Source organism: Orcinus orca, chromosome 7 (genome assembly GCF_937001465.1).
Source record: "Orcinus orca chromosome 7, mOrcOrc1.1, whole genome shotgun sequence".
Classification (NCBI taxonomy): domain Eukaryota; kingdom Metazoa; phylum Chordata; class Mammalia; order Artiodactyla; family Delphinidae; genus Orcinus; species Orcinus orca.
In genome coordinates this window covers 97,104,982-97,125,672 of record NC_064565.1, presented here as the reverse complement: position 1 = coordinate 97,125,672, position 20,691 = coordinate 97,104,982, and the positions used below count along the sequence as shown (strand labels likewise).

At 34.3% G+C, this 20,691-nt stretch overlaps 1 protein-coding gene across 1 annotated transcript in view; it reads right to left on the bottom strand.

Moving 5' to 3' along the window:
- SPAG16 (sperm associated antigen 16) overlaps positions 1–20,691 on the bottom strand; it is an 877,426-nt gene that overhangs the window by 838,593 nt on the left and 18,142 nt on the right. The window contains exons 4-5 of the mRNA XM_033428194.2: positions 16,058–16,176; positions 10,057–10,194 (exon numbers count right to left, since the gene is read on the bottom strand). Coding sequence (XP_033284085.2) covers positions 10,057–10,194; positions 16,058–16,176 — 257 coding nt within the window. The remainder of the gene's footprint in view (positions 1–10,056; positions 10,195–16,057; positions 16,177–20,691) is intronic.

Here is a 20,691-nt window from a genome sequence, read left to right as displayed (position 1 = left end):
GTCTAACCATCTAACCCTCAACTTCCTTTCCAGGCCAACAATCTTGAAGGCACAAGAAAATGTTGATTAAAATATTGAGACTTGAAAAATCATCTGTGGAATATTCCAACTATTAGATAAACAAACAGTTTGTTCTTTCCAGGTTTTAACTCTGTGTGTATGTGTGAGAGAAGATGGACCAAAAAAAAGAGAGAACCCCTCTGCCACCAAAATGTGCCCAATGAGTAGAGAAGTGAGTATAAGGAGGAGTGAGTTTAAGTAGAATGACTAGAAAAGATAAATGGCTGAGTTGGCATTTTGTTGTGAAAACACAAGAACATCACTTGAATTCACATTCACTTATAAGAAAAGTATGTAAAGTGTCTTATATACTATCATGCACATAGAAAATATTCAATAAATGCTACTGTAATCATCATCATCATCATATTACTATTTAGTATAGTAGAACAGATATATTCAATTCCTCAAACAGCTACATTTATCTACCTAAAATAGGGGCCATGCCAGTAGGTAAATATCCTCTAAGGGATCAAAAATATCAGAATACATGATTATTAGTAACACTGATCTTTTTGTATATCTTTATAAAAGAATTTAAACTTTATAAACATCGATTTTGAGTCTACTAAAACTCCATTTTGAGTCTACAACAACTTGATGAATTACTTCATGGGCTTATATTTTATTTATCTTATCTGAAATGTAAACTCATAATAGGTTAAAAAAAACTTAGAAAAATAATATTGCAGAGTTTCTTAAGCAGAACCACAAATGTGCAGCACTGCATCAACTCACTTTTTAAATATACACTTCAAGTCCTATTTGTACTCATCCCAGGAAAGAAAGCATAGGAATTGACTGAAGTATTGGACTTTATAAAGTTTTTCTGACCATTAAATTGGTTTTCAGAGACTCGCTTTCTGTTTGGACAAATGAAGTCTACTCAGTGAAACAATTTAAATTCATTTCATGGTGATGCTTCTCCTATTATGACCTTCCTGCTGCCCATTTGCTTAATAAAAGGAAAATAAAAGTTGTACTAAAAAATAAAGTTTGAAATATTCATATAAGCTATTAATATTTAAACTATATAGTATTTTCTCATTATATTAGTAGAGCATCGTTGTGTTTAAGAAAAACTTTTATTAAGACAGACACCAAATATATAAATTCTATTTCAAGTACAATGAAGCAAGTTATTCAGTGAAACATTCTATTTAGATTCATATATCAAAAAGAACACACTACTTAAATGCTTTTCCTTAATGAGATGGCAGAGTGACTAACTTCCCCATTTCAGGAAAGCAGCATATCAAAATATATAATTAAATTATAAAATATCAAGATACTCATATATTTTCATACTATAAAAGCACTGTCCCCAAAACTCCATGTTTAACGTATTAACGTAATTTAATAATGTACTCTAAAAAATTATTTTTAACTGAATGCTCCAAGTAAAATAATTTTTATTAACTGAATCGTTTTTACTAAGCTTTTAATAATAGATTTATTGAGTTATTCTGTTATCATAATTTGGCAAAAGGTATCATATAAACATTTTCTTGTTTACATGCACCAATCAAAGTAGGCCATCTTTATCATGTATTTTTTCGTGTGCAAACTTGAATCAAAGTAATTTCTGATAACAGTACTGTATAATTACCAACTATTTCATTCTCTTCAATTGGTTATAAATAAATTTGTTTAACCCACTACAATTATTATTGGAATAATTGTCAGATAGCCAAAATACTACTCAGCTAGATTAGATGCAAACTTTCATTATATTCTTAACCAAAAAAGAAAGGGGTATACCCATGTCTGGAAAAAAAACCTTCTTAATTTAACAAGCAATTACCTAAACACTAAAGCATGAAATTTTATGGGCCTCATTATTATCTTTATCCACAGTGTGTGTTTCTGAAAGTCATTAAATTAAATGGGTCTTTGGAAATGCTGGGTACTCTTTGACCTTTCATAGAAGTGAATTTTGTAAGTGAAATTAGGGCCTATTAGTAAAGCACCTAATTTTTTCTCAGTATTAACAGCCGTTTCATTTTCGTTATGCCTATATTTTCCGGCAGAAGATAAAACCAAGTTTTTCATTATTTTTAAGATGGTACACTTTAATCTTCTATTTAGTAATCCCAGTCAGTATTATTTCCTGCCTAATCTTCAGGACTCTCAATAAAACTTTTCTGGTCTGCATTACATTTCCTTACTATAAAAGCTCAGCAAAGGAAGACAGTACTCTAAATGGGGCAAGATGTAGCTTCAGAGAAAATTATTTAAATTCCCATCATAAAAGGAAAACGATGCCTACTCCTAAGGAATACTATAAAAGAGGCAAAAATCTTCAATTAACTACTCTAAAAATTATTAAAAGCTTAATTAAAGAGCCAAAATGGTTTTTTTCTTAATTTTTATTGGAGTATAGTTGCTTTATAATATTGTTAGTTTCTTGCAGTACAGCAAAGTGAATCAGTCATATGTATACATATATCCACTCTTTTTTCCATTTCCTTCCAATTTAGGTCATCACAGAGCATTGAGTTCCCTGTGCTATACAGTAGGTTCTCATTAGTTATCTGTTTTATACATAGTAGTGTATATATGTCGATCCCAATCTCCCAATTCATTCCAACCCCCTCTTCCTCCCTTGGTAAACATAAATTTGTTCTATACATCTGTGACTCTATTTCTGCTTTGCAATAAGTTCATCTCTACCATTTTTCAAGATTCCACATATAAGCAATATTATATTTGTTTTTCTCTTTCTGACTTACTTCACTCTGTATGACAGTTGCTACGTCCATCCATGTCTCTGCAAATGAGACTATTTCACTCCTTTTTACAGCTGAGTAATATTCCATTGTATATATGTACTACATCTTCTTTACCCATTCCTCTGTCAATGGACATTTAGGTTGCTTCCATGTCCCGGCTATTGTAAATAGTGCCACAATGAACATCGGGGTGCATTGCATCCTTTCAAATTACAGTTTTCTCCTGATATATGCCTAGCAGTGGGATTGCTGGGTCATATGGTAGCTCTATTTTTAGTTTTTTAAGGAACCTCCATACTCTTCTCATAGTGGCTGTACCAATTTACATTCTCACCAACAGTGTAGGAGTATTCCCTTTTCTCCACACCCTCTCCAGCATTTATTGTTTCTAGATTTTTTGATGATGGCTATTCTGACTGGTGTGGGGGTGATACCTCATTGTAGTTTTGATTTGCATTTCTCTAATAATTAGTAATGTTGAGCATTTTTTCATGTGTTCGTTGGCCATCTGCATGTGTTCTTTGGAGAAGTGTCTATTTAGGTCTTCTGCCCATTTTTTCATTGGGTTGTTTGTTTTTTTTTATATTGAGCTTCACGAGCTGCTTGTATATTTTGGAGATTAATCCCTGGTCAGTTGCTTTGCAAATATTTTCACCCATTCTGAGGTTGTCTTTTCAATTTGTTTACGGTTTCCTTTGCTGGAAAAAGCTAAAGTTTCATTAGGTCCCATTTGTTTATTTTTGTTTTTATTTTCATTACTCTAGGAGGTGGGTCAAAAAAGATCTTGCTGTGATTTATGTCATAGAGTGTTCTGCCCATACTTTCCTCTAAGAGTTTTATAGTATCCGGACTTACATTTAGGTGTTTAATCCATTTTGAGTTTATTTTTGTTTATGGTGTTAGGGAGTGTTCTAATTTCATTCTTTTACAGGTAGTTGTCCAATTTTCCCAGCAGCACTTATGGAAGAGACTGTCTTTTCTCCATTGTATATTCTTGCCTCCTTAGTCATAGATTAGGTGGCCATACGTGCATGGGTTTATCTCTGAACTTTCTATTCTGTTCCATTGATCTATAATTCTGTTTCTGTGCCAGCACTATACTGTTTTGATTACTGTAGATTTGTAGTATAGTCTGAAGTCCGAGAGCCTGATTTCCCCTAGCTCCATTTTTCTTTCTCAAGATTGCTTTCACTCTCTGGGGTCTTTTGGTCAAAGTGTAAAAAATTTTGTTCTAATTCTGTGAAAATTACCCTTGGTAATTTGATAGGGATTGCACTGAATCTTTAGATTGCTTTGGGTAGTACAGTCATTTTCACAATATTGATTCTTCCAATCCAAGAACATGTTATATTTCTCCAACTGTTTGTGGTATCTTTGATTTCTTTCACCAGTATTGTATAGTTTTCTGAGTAGAGGTCTTTTGCTTCCTTAGGTAAGTTTATTCCTCAGAATTTTATTCTTTTGATGTGATGGTAAATGGGATTGTTTCCTTAATCTCTCTTTCTGATCTTTCATTGTTAGTGTATATAAATGCAACATATTTCTGTGTATTAAAAAAAAGTACACACTGCTATATTTTAAATGGATAACCAACAAGGACCTACTGCATAACATAGGGAACCCTGCTCAATATTATGTAACAACCTAAATGGGAAAAGAATTTGGAAAAGAATAGATACATGTATATGTATAACTGAATTACTTTGCTGTAAGCCTGAAACTGTCAACATTGTTAATCAACTATACTCCAATATAAAATAAAAAGTATTTTAAAAAACATATTTCTGTGTATTAATTTTGTAACCTGCAACTTTACCAAATTCTTTGATGAGCATTAGTAGTTTTCTGGTAGCATCTTTAGGATTTTCTATGTATAGTATCATGTCATCTGCAAACAGTAACAGTTTACTTCTTTTTTTCCAATTTGGATTCCTTTTATTTCTTTTTCTTCTCCAACAGCCATGGCTAGGACTTCCAAAACTATGTTGAATAATACTGGTGAGAGTGGGCATCCTTGTCTTGTTCCTGATCTTAGAGGAAATGCTTTCAGCTTTTCACCATTGAGTATGATGTTAGCTGTAGGTCTGTCATATATGGCCTTTATTATGCTGAAGTAGGTTCCATCTAAGCCCAATTTCTGGAGAGTTTTTATCATAAATGGGTGTTGAACTTTGTCAAAAGCTTTTTAAAGAGCCAAAGTGTTAATAGCACACATTCACATAAGTCCCTCCTATTTGCCAGGCACAGCTACAGGCCCTGGGGATATACTGAGCACAAGACAAGTCCCTATTATATGGAGTTCACAATGTAACAAAAATGTATACATTAGATAATTAGATGTAAAGGGCACAAATTTCGAGCTCCTTCATCTAATAACCTTATTAGGTTATCTTTAAAGATAACCTAATAACTGGAAAGAGTAACCATACAAATAGAAGACTAAAACTTATAAATATATCAATCCTTTCCCGCAAAAAAGTATGTATGTATAAATATATGTGTACACACACACACATTCTTCCCAAATTGTTATAGATTCAACTCAATCTTAATTCTAATCCCACCCCTGTCTTTCTATAGAAATTGACAAAGTGATTCTTAAATTTGTATGAAAATGCAAAGGATCTAGGATAGTCAAACTGTCCTTAAAAAAGAAAAACAAAGCTGGAAGACTAACTCTATCTGACTTTAAGGACTTAATTAAACTTACAGTAATCAAGAGTGTGGTATTAGTATAAGGATAACAAATAGGTTAATGGAACAGTATAGAGTATAGAAATAGACCCACAATTACAGGGTCAATTGATTTTCAACAAAAATGCCAAAGAAATTCAATGAAGGATGAAAAATCTTTTTAAGAATGGTGCTGGAACAATTGACTACTCCTACCAGAAAGAAAATTAACCTCTAGCTCATACCTCACACAGTATACAATAATTAAAGCTAGATCACAGGCTGAAATACAAATTCTAAATCTGTAAAGGTTTTAGAAGAAAACAATATTTCTGTGACCTGGGAGTAGGCAATGGTATCTTAGCCAAAATATCAAAAGCAATATTATAAAAAAGATAAATTAGACTTCCTCAAAATTTAAAACTTCTGCTCACCCAAAGACACCATTAAGAAATTGAAGAATCAAGCCATAAACTGGAAGAAAATATTCACAATATTCTGACAAAGGATTTGTAACCAGAATATATAAAGAACTCTTACAACTCAAAAATAAGACAACTAATTCAACCAAAAACAGGCAAAAGATTTACACAGAAAGCAGGATCAATGAATGGCCAAGAAGCACACACACACATACACACACAAAATGTTCACAATATCATTAGTTATCAGGAAAGTGTATATCAAAACTACAAGAAGCTGCTACCATACAACCACTAAAATGGCTGAAATTTAAAAGACTAACAAAACTCAATGTTGGTGACAATATGGAGCAATTGGAACTCTCATATATTGCTCTTGAGAATGTAAAATGACTCAACTTGAATGTCAGGAAATGGACTAGCAGTTTCTTATACATCTACCCTTCATAAATTCCATTCCTAAGTTTTTATCCAAAAGAAAGCAAGCACATCCTCACAAAAAGACTTGTACACAAATGTTCATAGCAGTATCATTCATAATAACCACAGTTGGAAACAACTCAACAGAAAAAGGGTAAACAAATTGTGGTATACACTACACAATAGAGTACTACTTAGCAATAAAAGGGAACAAATTATTGATAAATGCAAAAATCACATATAAATTTTACAGACTTTAGCTGAGTAGAAGATGTCAAAGACAAAGAAATGAATATTGTGATTCCAGTTATGAAGTTCTCAAACTGGCAAAGCTAATCTAAGGTGGAAAATAAAATCAGAACAGTGATTGCCAGGGGAGGGAATGACTGAGAAGGGACACAAAAGAAATTCCTGGATAGATAGAAATGTTCTATAGTAACATGAGTATGGAGGTTACAAGACTTCATCTGTTTGTCAAAATTATGTAGCTAAGACTTGTACATTTCAATTTATGTAAATTATAACACAAAAAAAGAACTGTAAAAAATAATATAATAAACAGGATGTGGGGTAGGGTGTGGGTGGAGATAGAAATAAGAATGGCAGAAAGTTGATAAGTGTTGAAACTGCTGACAGGCCCAAGAAGTTCATTATTTTATTTTGTTTACTTTCTATATGCTTGGTATTTGTTTAGAATTAAAAAGTTAAGAAGTTAAATATTTTTGGTTAAAATAACAATTGGTCTACATTTCAATATAAAAGTACAGTTATATTCTAATCTTCCAAGAAAGAATGTCAAACTCCTACTTATATCATTCCTCTCCAGTATCTAGTATGTATTGGGTTGGTCAAAAACTTCACTCAGGTTTTGCCGTAAGATGTTCTGAACGAACTTTTTGGCCAATCCAATAATATATTTAATGTAACTATAAATCTTTTTAATAATGCTGTTTTTCCCTTAAAAACATCCATAAAGAAATTTTCCAAGCAGTTTTTTCCCAAACCTTTTTTTATCAAGATTTAATTGACATGTAACATTATATCAGTTTCAGGTGTACAACATACTGATTGGATGTATGTTTGTATATATTGCAAAATAATCACAAGTCTGGTTAACACCCATCACGAAACATACAGATACACCGTACACCAAATTTTATATTTTAGAAGATAATCTACATTTGCAGCAAATATAGGGAAAGCCCCTGTTCTAAAATTGGCATTGCTTACAGCAGAGAAAAAGACAATTTCTTTTTTAATTATAGCAATTCAGATATTTTACAGTGAAATATTTTCCCTTTTCATCTCTTCCTTCATGCTTCATCACTGCTGAATTTCAAAAATAATGATATGATAATATTTTTTAAATCTAGGGATGACAGCCTTTAGAGATATTGATAATAATAGCTGACATTTTCACAGCACTTTGTGATTTACACAGCCCTTTAATATAGATTGTCTTATTTAGTTATCACATCACTCCCTAGGAGTTAATAATATTATGCATAATTATTCCCACTATAACAATAAGGAAACTGAGTTAATAAGTAGCAGAATATTGGAAGCTAGGTATTTGAACTTTAAGTTCAGTACTCTTTCCATGGCAAATCTTCCCTAGATAAATAATAAGCTTACAGCTATATGATTTCACTGATTTTTCTAGATTCATCACTAAATGCTACCAGTTTAATCAAGATAATATATAACACATCTGTAACCTGACTCTTTTTATGTATTAAATATTAATTATTATTAGAAAAGTATTTGACATCTACATTTATCTTGCTTTAAGAAACAGCCTTAATTCTAAAAACGAAAACTTTAATGTAAATTCCTTAAAGGGAATCCCATGTTTATCACTAATTCCTACTGGGAAAATATCCTCACAAGTCAAATTGAAAAACCTGTGTGATGAAACTTACAATTTGGGGCAAACTTGTAGCATGACAGAGGTAGTTTTGGGAATTCTTTACAAAATTTCAGTCTCCATTTTCTGGGAATGTATCCAACAAAATTAGGCCACAGGGATATCCTTCATCAAAAGGGGCTGTGAAGCACAATTTGCTTAATATTCATTCAATGATATAAATATTAGGCATTTACTAAGGGTCAAGCAGCTTTCCTTCAAATTTTCCATGTCAGGTAGACTAAATAAATATTTTCCTTTTCTAATTTGTATAAGTTTAATTATATCAAGTAAGATAGATTTGAGAGATACCATAAGCCCACTGAAACTAAAACTATATTTTAGTAAATACAGTAAATTTTAGAAACATTTAGTAATCTGATATTTTAGTAAACATGAACAAGAGACAGATTTCATTTGAGTGATATCTGTTTGAATCATGGTTTCTTTTAACATTAAGTTAATAATTTGCATGGGCAACAGTTTATATGGTTTTGATTATAGTTATTAAATATAATATTCAATAAACAACCAGTAATAAAAATGATCATTTCATAGCACTGGGGCAAAACTCATTGCAGAAAGAGGCTCTACCTATTCAAAAGAAATTAGCAAACTCAGGCAATAATTCAAAGGAGATCAGGAACTGAAACAGTATGCCAGGCAGCACTCTGAAAAATTTGCTGTGTCAAATTCCCAGTGCATCCATTAGGTGTGAGTGTCAGGGCCAAGAGTGCAAACCACTTCTGAGAAATGGAACTGAGGATAGAGAGGATGCTGGTTCTAGTACTATCATTCTGTGGATCATCATACACTTCCATCTAAAATGTAAAATCCCAAATAGTACATTCATAGATAATATGAAAGTTGTATAACTTGCAAAATACATTTCTGTAAGTGCACATAATAACTGAATAAAACAATCGTACAAATTATCATTTATTTACCACCACCTTTCAAAAGCAGAAGCTTATTTTAAATGTTTCCTTCACCTGGCAATACAGTCTCGTTTCTTTACATTAAAGTATTTTACAAAGATCTTAGAAATATTATGTTCCTTTATGGTAGTTCTGTTTATCTAATTTTTGTTTTAATATGATTCTTTAACAGAGAAAGCCTCTCTTCAAATGTTTAATAAAAATTAATGAACAAAGCATAAACTGTCTACTCCATATCTAAGCATTAATTTTTCACCTAACATTGTCTTAGATGAGTATGTTTACCCCAAGTCAACACATTCACATATTTGTCTTTGCCAGAATAACACTGCACATTTATCTAAGTTTGTTTGCCAAAACTTGCATGTCTTTCATTAATTTAGAAAGAAAGAAACATGCAGAGATATTTGGTTTCTGTTACGTTTCTCTTCTGTGCATAAATTCATGCTATGAAATTACAAAATAACAGCTCTCTTTGGGCAACTTTCAAATACTGAAATTGCTCTACTATGAATACACTAGCTCCTTCCTTCCTCTAGCTTTCTATAATTTTATTATTATCTCAGAAATTAGCTTACCCTCATAGGGGAAGATTTCCACAAGCAATGATAAGACTATCAAAATACATAAGGAAGCGAATGTTACATAACAAATTAACAACCTCCTGCACAACCCCCTGCATTCCACTCTTGTTGGTGAATTACAGTTGTGAGTGTTCTGCTCATCTGTTCAATTAATTTGCTGATGAAGCCTTTCATATTCTTTCCAACTAGAATTGACATATAATTCATTTCTCCAGAGTTAAAGCTCTGTTGCATTAACCACCATCCACCTATTAGCTAATTCAATGCCTTACTTTTATTTAGTCCAAAATTTTTTTTAGAAGTCATTAAAAAATAACATACTCAGCTGCTTGTTTATAGTGCTTCAATTCTTTCTTCAAAATTTTGTTCTCATTTTCTAAAAGCATATTCTGAGTGTAGACATCTGGAACATGCCCGCCACCTCTATGTTCAGTTACTCCCTTCTGTATTAACTCATACCTAGGATAAAATCAAACAAAAGACTTTATATTGTTTCTTTCTACTACATTGGCTTAATTGATGTACATTTCAAAAAGTTAAATCACTTTTTAAAAATTTATTTATTTATTTATTTTTGGCTGCATCGGGTCTTCGTTGCTGCATATGGGCTTTCTCTAGTTGTGACAAGCGGGGGCTACTCTTCGTTGCAGTGCGCAGGCTTCTCATTGTGGTGGCTTCTCTTGCTGCTCTTGTTGCAGAACACAGGCTTTAGGCACGTGGGCTTCAGCAGTTGCGGTGCTTGGGCTTAGCTGCTCCACGGCATGTGGGATCTTCCTGGACCAGGGCTTGAACCCATGTCTCCTGCATTGGCAGGCGGATTCTTAACTACTGCGTCACCAGGGAAGCCCAAAAAGTTAAGTCTTAGGGAATGTTTATAGTGATAAGTTGCAATATAATTTTTTAAATTTAAAATGTCAATATTCATAAGATATTTTTAAAATAAAATATTAATGAATTGCTAAGTACTAATATCATCATGGTGCATAAAATATAACTGAACATCTCCTATGCTCCAGGCACTAGTCCAGACACTGGTGAAATTAACAAAAATGTCCAAGTCCTAATGGACTAATGGAGTTTCCGTTCTAATGTGGATGGTGATATATTCTATGAAGTAAAATAAAGCAAGATAACAGAAACAGAGAGACTGAAGTAGAGAATGATGGGGGGGTGTTTGTGAGATTTTTTATAAGGTGGCCAGAGAAAGTATAACTGACAAAGTGATATTTCAGCAGGGAACTGAAGGGAATGAGAGACTAAGCCATGTGGATATGTGGGAGAGGAGCATTCTTGGCTGATAGAAAAGTAAATGTAAAGGCCCTGAGACAAGGAGGCGTTTGACAAATACAATACAAAGCAAAAAGCCAGTACATCTGTAGTATTTGGAAACGGAGCCAACTAAGTGAGTAGGAAAGAGAATGGTGAAAGATAAGTCAGGAAGACAGCAGGGAGCCAGAAAGAGGAATGTGATTTTACTCTGAATCAGAGCCATCAGAATGCTTTAAGAGACAAGTGACACTGATCAGATTTATGTTTTAAAAGGATTAGTCTGGCATCTGTTTGAAGAAACTGACTCTAGAGAAGCAAGAGTAGAACCAGAGAGTCTAGTTAGGAGGCTGCTGCAATAGTTCAGGAGAGAAAGATTGGTGGCTTAGACAAAGTTGGTAACAGTAAGGATTGTGAGGAATGGGTATCTTCTGGACATGCTGTAAAGATGGAGCCAACAGGATTCTCCTACAGATCAGATGTCAGGTGTTGGTTAAAAAAGAAAAGTCAAGGATGACTCCAAGGATTTTGGCTGAGCAACAGACAGACATTTAGTGGGGACAAATGCAGTAGGAACTGGGTGCTTAGAGAAATCAAGGAACTGTTTCTATCCATGTTAAATGCAATATGTCTGCTGGGCAATTAAGTGAAAATGAACATTATAAGTACATGTCCAGAGTTCAGGGGAAAAGTTAGGACATGCAGTTTAAATCTGGGAATGATCAGTAAATAGATACACTTTCAAGTCACAAGATTGGATGAGGCCAGTTAGGAAGTGAATGTAAAGAGAGAAGTAAGGAAGACCTAGGACTATTTCAAGATTGGGAAGAGAAGGATATACTACCAAATAGAGACTAAGAAAGAGAGGGGGCAGTGAAGTAGTGAAAGAATAGAAGAGTGCTTGGGTCAGGGACCAGGTGAAGAAAGTGTTGCAAGAAATAAGAAATGGGTAACAGTGACAAATGACGCAAGGAGACTGAATAGGAGTACTGAGGATCAATCACTGAATTTGGCAATGTGAAGTCACTGAAAAAAGTTTCAGTAGAGTCATGGAGGTGAAAGTGGAACTAGAGTAGGAATGAGAGAGTAGGAAATGAGGAAGTAGCAACAAACTCTTTCAAGGAGATAAGCTACAAAGCAGAGCCCAGGAAATCAAGATGAACCTAGAAGAGAAAGTAGAGTCCAGGGTGTTTTGTTTTCTTCTATTTTTTAATATATGACATATTATTGTACATCTCTATGCTTATGTGAGTGATTCAGCAGAGAAGGAAAAAGTTTACAGTGCAGGAAAGAGAGGGGACAATTGCAGGAGTCATGTGCTTGAGTAGGTGAGAGGAGCTGGGATCCAGTAGAGGAGAGCAGGCCTCAGCTGACAGCATATATGGCTCAGCCGCTGTGACAGGAGAGAGGGAGAATGCTGACAACAGAGGTGGCAGGTTGGTAGAGAGGAAGCAAGAGTTGTGGAACTTCCATTTTCTCAGTGAAATAAGAAGGAACATCAGAAAATCATTTATAAATCTGTAACTAAGTATAATTTTAATCATTATATGTAGCAATTAATAAAGTTAAATAAAAAACAACCAGAGCATAGAAAAACATTTCAAGTAATATAGTTATTAACAAAGAAATCCCTACAAAGCTTGCTATAGATGAGCTAAATATTAGTTTAAAAATGTTTAATTTTCAGCATTTTCATATTTTAAATCTTAACTTTATTAATATATTACACATTAGTAGTCATATGTTTTGTGCTATATATATATATCTTATCTGATACCAAAAAATAGCAAGAAAACCCCTGTAAAATATCCAAAAGTTTAAGATAATTGAATCAATATTAAATGATATTTGCCACAACTTACAAAACAACAAATAGATAATCATTTAAGCATAAAATCACTTTTCTATACATATTTGGAATGTGGTTTATACTTATCTCAAAAGAGAAGACATAAGGATTGACTGAAGTATTGGACCATAAAGTTTTTCTGACCATAAAATTGGTTTTCAGCAACTTGCTTTATTTAATGCAGAAAAAAAATCACTAAAGAAATTATTTCAAGAAGAAAAAAAAGTGATATGAAGGCCACTAAAATAAATGCTATGTAAATAAATTAATATGTGGTAAAAGTTTTAACTGCACTACCCACGTTTGAGTAATTATGTATTATGCCAAATTTTATTGGCTAAAAGCAGCAATACTTACCCTTTTGTGAAAATTAAAGGAATATTATACTAATTTATAATTTCTTCTAAAATTAAGAAAAAATTAAAATAGCAATTAAATACTATAAATAATTGCACTATTACATTTGATGGCATTTTTACTACCATCCAACCTTCAGTAGAATGGTAGGAACAGAAGCCAAACTGGAGAGAACCAAAGATGTAAAAGAGTAAAGAAAGAAAGAAAATAGCCTGTTTTCAAAACACTTGGCTGTAAAGGGAAGAAGAGTTGGAGTGAGTTAGAGATAATAAGAGGAAGAGGCAAAGAGCAAGAATGTACATTTTGCGTGAGTCCTGACCTTGTTAACAGCCAGTAAAACAATCCAGTGGAGGAAAGGAGATGGTTGACATATGCTCCGTAAGGGTACATAAAATGCACTACCATAATTTCTCCATTTTAACCCTTTCTTTAATTTTGCCCCCAGGGAAATTATAATTGTCCACAGAGCACTTCTAAAGGGTCATAAAAATATCATTGACTAAACCCACAGAGCAGACTTTGTGTGGTTCATAGAATATTATGAATATGTATAATCTTTTCTGTGTGTGTTAACAGTCAGAAAATAAATATTTAGAATTTGGAGAAAAAAAAGAAGTTTCTGGGCCATATGGTCTCGGCTGTGACTAATTAACTTTGCCATTAAATGTAATAGTGTGAAAGCAACCAGAGACAAATAGACAATACCTAAAAGATAGGTCATGGCTGTGTTCCAATAAAATTTTATTTACCAAAACAGGAGGCATGTTAGATTTGGCCCCAGAGCCTTAGTTTGCTAACCCCAGATTCAATGGATTTACTGCAATTACTGTTTGAGGAATGAAGGAACATAAGCCAAATTTCACTGCCCAGGTTTTTTGGTTTGGGGAGTTTTTCTTTGTTTTTTGTGGGTTTTTTTTTTTTTTTTTTTTTTTTTTACAAACCAACAATAGAGAAACCTTGCTTCACCCCTTTTGTAAAATTAAATGAATTTACAGCAATGATACATTACAAGTGTTTTTCTCTATAATAAGAAATTATAAAAATAATATATATGGGCTTCCCTGGTGGCGCAGTGGTTGGGAGTCCGCCTGCTGATGCAGGGGACACAGGTTTGTGCCCCGGTCCGGGAAGATCCCACATGCTGCGGAGCGGCTGTGCCCTGTGAGCCATGGCCACTGAGCCTGCACGTCCGGAGCCTGTGCTTCTCAACGGGAGAGGCCACAGCAGCAAGAGACCCGCGTACCGCAAAAAATAATAATTATATATACATATATATATATATATGTATATATAATATTCCTACAGTCTTACTATGCATAATAAGTGAAAGTTTCTGATCAAAGTAAAAAATGTTTCATTTGAAATAAAAATATCCAATACAGTATAATCTCATTACAAATAATTTGTAATCTCATTACAAACTGGTGGCTAGGGATAAGAATAAAATAATTTGAACCACAGTATTACTAAGCCCATATAATGAAGAGTTATTTATACAAATTTTACATTATGATTACAATATTATGCTAAATGTAATGCTTACTTAGGGGTTCTATAAATCTTAATACTATTGTACTTTTCTGAAATTTCATCTCAATTCAAATTGCTAAATCTAAAAGGATAATATGGCAACAAGCACCTAATTAAGAGCATACTTGGTTCCAGATTTCTCCAAGGGGATCATTTCATACTTTGGACTGGCCAAACATGTAAGCACTACATGTCCTAACACATATCTTTAGAAGAAAAAAAGGAAACTGAACCACATTAATCTTTCATTAGTACTGCAAATTAACCATCTACCTACTTTTATAAAAATGTATTTTCTAATACATTTGTAATTATTTCTTAGGGACATTTTTATAAAAATCATTCACACAACTTCTAGATTTAATAGGAAGAGTATTATTTTTGTACCATCAAACTTGTTCTTTTTCCTAAACTGTATTAATCAAAAATGGTTCTCCTAGTTAAATTTATTAACATTAGACATGCAATTTAAAATAATGAAACTGATTTCTTTTATGTGCATGGTCTCTGTAGATGAGAACGAAAAAAAGCAGAATATAAAAATTAAATCAAAGTTGGATTAGTAGAAATTACAAATTGCACCTATATTTAAAATTAGGATTGAACTCCAAAACACTATAAACAACTTTATATACCATACTATTCCTTCTTTCTATAATATCAATGGCTTTTAAAAATCAAACATTTTATTATCCAATTATTTAATAATATTTTGTTAACAAATGTTAGGACTCTGAAAATGTGTCTGGTGACATTACCACTACGGCAAAGGAATAAAGACAGTATGCCTGCTGATTTTCATAACCAATAAGTTATTAAATTTTCAATTATAACAAGAAAAAGGTATCATTTGACAATGTAATTCCACTTACTTCTAAATGAAGGGATATTTGTAGAAAAAAATTAGTTGTGTGAGTAGAGAAAAGCAGGCCATTACACTTTAGTAAAACAAGCAAAGTAGTACTGTTAGTAGGATGTCTTAATAGGAAATTATACCCTTATAATTATTCAAAAGACATTTAAAAAATATTTTATCAAATAGCTTCATATTATATAACTACAGGAGACATTCCATTTTATTGATTCTTGAAAATCACCTAAATTTATATATCTAGAAAAGATATTAAAAATTTCTTTGAAATTGATATCCTGATTGTGTGTGTATGTGTGTTGTGGTTTCAGTGGTGGTGATGAAAAAAGTTTCTATCCAGTTCATTCATTTTACATAAGCCGAGTCACTCAAAGTCTTTTAAGATGATTAAAAGTACACATGTTAAATAATGTTAGTATTTCTAGAGAACTATTTACTTAATTGTTTACCATTCAGACTGAAAGCAATCAAGAGTTCTAGTCATTCCCATTTTGATCAGGAAATTGCAGAGAAAGCCTTCTATTGCTTCAGGTACTGCATGCTTTGAAGAAAGGACTGTTTTCTGCTCCTAAAATTTAAATGTGTAATTACTTATTTTGAAAATATCAAAGCTTTGATTAATTGTACACATAGGCCTTACATTCATTCATTCATTCATTCATTTTTTAAAGAATTTTTTTGACTATTATGTCCAGGAACTATTTTAATCACTAGGGATAAAGCAGTGATGAAAACAGACAAGACTCAGTCCTCATAACTAATAGTCAAGAATATGGGGACAGAAAATGAATAACTAAATTAAAAATATATAGTATGGTAGATGGTACTAAGTGCCTGGGGGTACAGACAGAGGGTTGAAGCGAGGGAAAGCCAGGTAGGGAGCAGATATGTGTGTAGAGCTGGGCTGCTATGTACATAGGGTGATGAAGGAAGATTTCATTGAGAAAGAGGCATCTGAACATAAATCTAGAGAAGAGGTAGAGTCACGTTCCAGATACAGCATTAGCAAGTACAAAGGCAGGCAAGACTGTGATTGGATTGTTTGAAAAACAATAAGGAGGTCACCTTGCCCTAACAATAGTATATAACAAATTAAATATACATATATGTATATATCATTTAATTATTTTAATTATTATCATTATAAAAAGAAATGTGGTTTGGGTGCCTTGATTTCTAGAAACACTACGGAAGAAATTATGTGCAATAGAGGGCTCTTGTACTATTATTTCATAATGGAAATAAATAAGTCTATCAACTAGAGTTGATAGAGTTTATGAGAACCCCACCATGCCCACTTATTTACATATTGTCTATGGCTGTTTTTGCACTACAGTTGAGCAGTTGCAACAGAGACCTTATGCCCTTCAAAACACAAAATATTTTCTATGTGACCCTTGGGAGAACAAGTTTAGAGATCCTTAAACTAGAGAAATGGAGATATTTCAGCAAGTGAGATATGAAAGTAGGACAGTCATAACAACTACCATATCACATATCACTGTATAAAATAAACCAAGTAATGGGTAGATTCTTAATATCAACAGCATCATTGTCTCCAGAGTACATTCATTTTCTTCTCATTGGTAAGAACTCAGTAATCTCTCTGCAGAATATTTGGATAGTCAGATCTATTTTCACCTATAGAAACCCAGCAATGGACTTTCCTTCCTACTTCCCCTTCCCAACTTGGTAATGGTTATAGACCAGGTTACAAAGAATGCACACAATGGTTACACAGAAATGCACTGAAGAAAGAAAATCTTTCTTGCTACAAAAAGTCCTTTAAAAGTTCTATAAATACTTTAATACTGATGTTAATTACTAGTGGCTATTATGACAATCAAAATAGTGATGAGTTTAAGCAAATTTAGGGGGCTACAGAAAATTCCTGGCAAATGATGGGGTTTTAAAAATTTTTTTAAAGCTCATGCAGAATAACTTCTCTTTCCTAAGATCATTAAAAAAGATATCATATAACAATGATGATTATGTGTAGGACCCTATATCAAACATCATGGGAGATGCCAAAGTAGCAAGAGTACAGCACGCCTGTCATCCATCAAGTTGTTGAATTGTGGTAGAAGATTTTATATTTATAACTGTTAAGTAAGGACATAATATAGCTCAAAGCAAGCATTCATTATACTTAATAAATGCTACCTTTGATTTTGGGTCAGTAAATTTGAACATGATATTTTAAGATGAGAAGGATGATAGTTGAAGGAATCAGGAACATAGGAGAAAAGGGAAGACAGACTGTACCTACTCTAGTTTCTAAAGATGCCTATGGACTGCTTGCTTACAAGATGCTTGTGTGTATGGTTGCAACACATAAGATTCCTGCCTTCTCAAATAAATGTTTTCTCTTCCTGAACACATCTTACACACACACCTTGAAACATCCAAAACAGAAATCCAACCACTTTAAACTGCCATAGTTCTTACTTATACATTGAGATTTATAATCCTGACAATATATTTATGTATCTATAGTCCTTCAGCATTATACACCACACACACACACACACGTTCCAAGCTGTAATGTGATCATAAATGTCTCTTTTATCTTTATAAATAATATTAACTTAACATATATATGCTGAATATCACCCATATGCCAGGCACTGTGTGAAAAGTGCGAGGAATTAAATATGAATAAGACACCGTCCCTGTCTCAAGGAATTGAAAGACCAGTTGAGTAAAAAACAAAACATGTAAACAAATAACAGTATAGAAGCTCTACTATTTGTGATTAGTTTTGATTATAAAAGCCTATTTATAAGTCTACACAGAACATCATACATACAGCCAATAGGTACATTTATGTAATTTTAAGTTGCATTTTTATCTCAATTATACAATATATACAACTCTCATTACAGCTTTAAAACTAATTTAATGATGGTGTTAATAAAGCACCTCAGAATAAGGACCAAAAGAGCCAAGGCTCTAAAAACTAGCAAATATGCCTCACTTTACAAAATGCTGAATTATTAAAAAATCCATCCACATGTGACCCAGAAATCTGTTGGAGACAAAAGTGGCTCTAGCATGTTGCTTAGTTTTTTCTATGAAAGTTATAAAGGTGAAATTTTCTAATTAGAGAGGTTTCTAAATAGTGTCTCGTGTGAAAAAAATAGAGATCGTCTTGGTAAAGTGATAAAGGTGGAAAGTATTTCACTTGCCTTGGGTAGGTAAAAGAAGGCTTTGTTAAGAAAGACTCTTAAGTTGGAATTTATAGAAGAAGAGGAAGTTCAATGCGTGAAGAAGGATGGAAGGAAATTCAATGCAAGAAAAACATCAGAGGCAAAGACAAGGAATGAGAGTTCAGTCCATTCAAGCTCAAGGTCTTATGGAGAAAGGACCAAAGAGAAAGTTGGAAAGCCAGACAGAAAGCACATCAAGAAGGTCAAGGCAGACGGAAGGATGGAGACATTGCTGATTTAAGTAGAGGAGTGATAAATTCAATTTTGTGTTTAAAACCTCCTTTACATGCAAGTAGAAGGAGGCGCAGTATCAGCAGCATGACAGTAGCTCTGATGAGAGAAGACAGAAGGTGAATCTGAGACGAACTAAGTAAGGGATGAAAGCGAAGAGAAGGATATGAGATATGTTGAGAACAAAATCAGAGAGGACTTAAGAATTAATTAAATGTTGAATACCAAAGAATTACTGGACCATATATCAAAACTGTCTTGATATAGTTTGAACTATTCCACTCAGTGAGTTTCTTTGAAAACTGTTTTTTTGACTCCTGAGAATCAACTCTTTAATTCAAATTAAGTCAAAGATACTAGTTTGAAGAATCTATAGGCAAGGCTCGGGGTACAAGTAGCCTGGTTCTTTAACTGAAATTAAATGTGTACATCAAGGGACTAGGAACTCAATAATGACAAACAGCTCTTTTTATTGTGATTTAATCATTGAACATATAAAAGTAATGAAAATTATTTTATGTATTTATTTCATTAGCATATATGATATGTAAGATTTAAAATGAACTTTAATGAAACCAAAGTCTAAAGAAAAGGAGACCTTCAAGATGGCAGAAGAGTAAGACGTGGAGATCACCTTCCTCCCCACAAATACATCAGAAATACATATACATGTGCAACAACTCCTACAGAGCACCTACTGAATGCTGGCAGAAGACCTCAGACCTCCCAAAAGGCAAGAAACTCCCCACGTACCTGGGTAGGGCAAAAGAAAAAAGAATAAACAGAGACAAAAGAATAGGGATGGGACCTGCACCAGTGGGAGGGAGCTGTGAAGGAGGAGAAGTTTCCACACACTAGGAAGCCCCTAAACTGGCGGGGGCGGGAGGTGGCGGGGCTGGGGGAGCTTTGGGGCCACTGAGGAGAGCGCAGCAACAGGGGTGCGGAGGGCAAAGCCGGGAGATTCCCGCACAGAGGATCGGTGCCTACCAGCAATCACCAGCCCGAGAGGCTTGTCTGCTCACCCGCCAGGGTGGGCGGGGGCTGGGAGCTGAGGCTCAGGCTTCGGAGGTCGGATCCCAGGGAGAGGACTGGGGTTGGCTGCATGAACACAGCCTGAAGGGGCTACTGCGCCACAGCTAGCCAGGAGGGAGTCCGGAAAAAACTCTGGAACTGCCTAAGAGGCAAGAGACCATTGTTTCGGGGTACGTGAGGAGAGGGGATTCAGAGCACCGCCTAAATAAGATCCAGAGACGGGCGTGAGCCGCGGCTATCAGCACGGACCCCAGAGACGGGCATGAGACACTAAGGCTGCTGCTGCCACCACCAAGAAGCCTGTGTGCGAGCACAGGTCACTATCCACACCTCCCCTCCAAGAAGCGTGTGCAGCCCGCCACTGCCAGGGTCCCGTGATCCAGGGACAACTTCCCTGGGAGCACACACAGCACCTCGGGCTGGTGCAACGTCACACTGGCCTCTGCCGCCGCAGGCTCACCCCGCATCCATACCCCTGCCTCCCCCACCCCCAGCCTGAGTGAGCCAGAACCCCCGAATCAGCGGCTCCTTTAACCCTGTCCTGTCTGAGCGGGAACAAACGCCCTCAGGTTACCTACACACAGAGGCAGGGCCAAATCCAAAGCTGAACC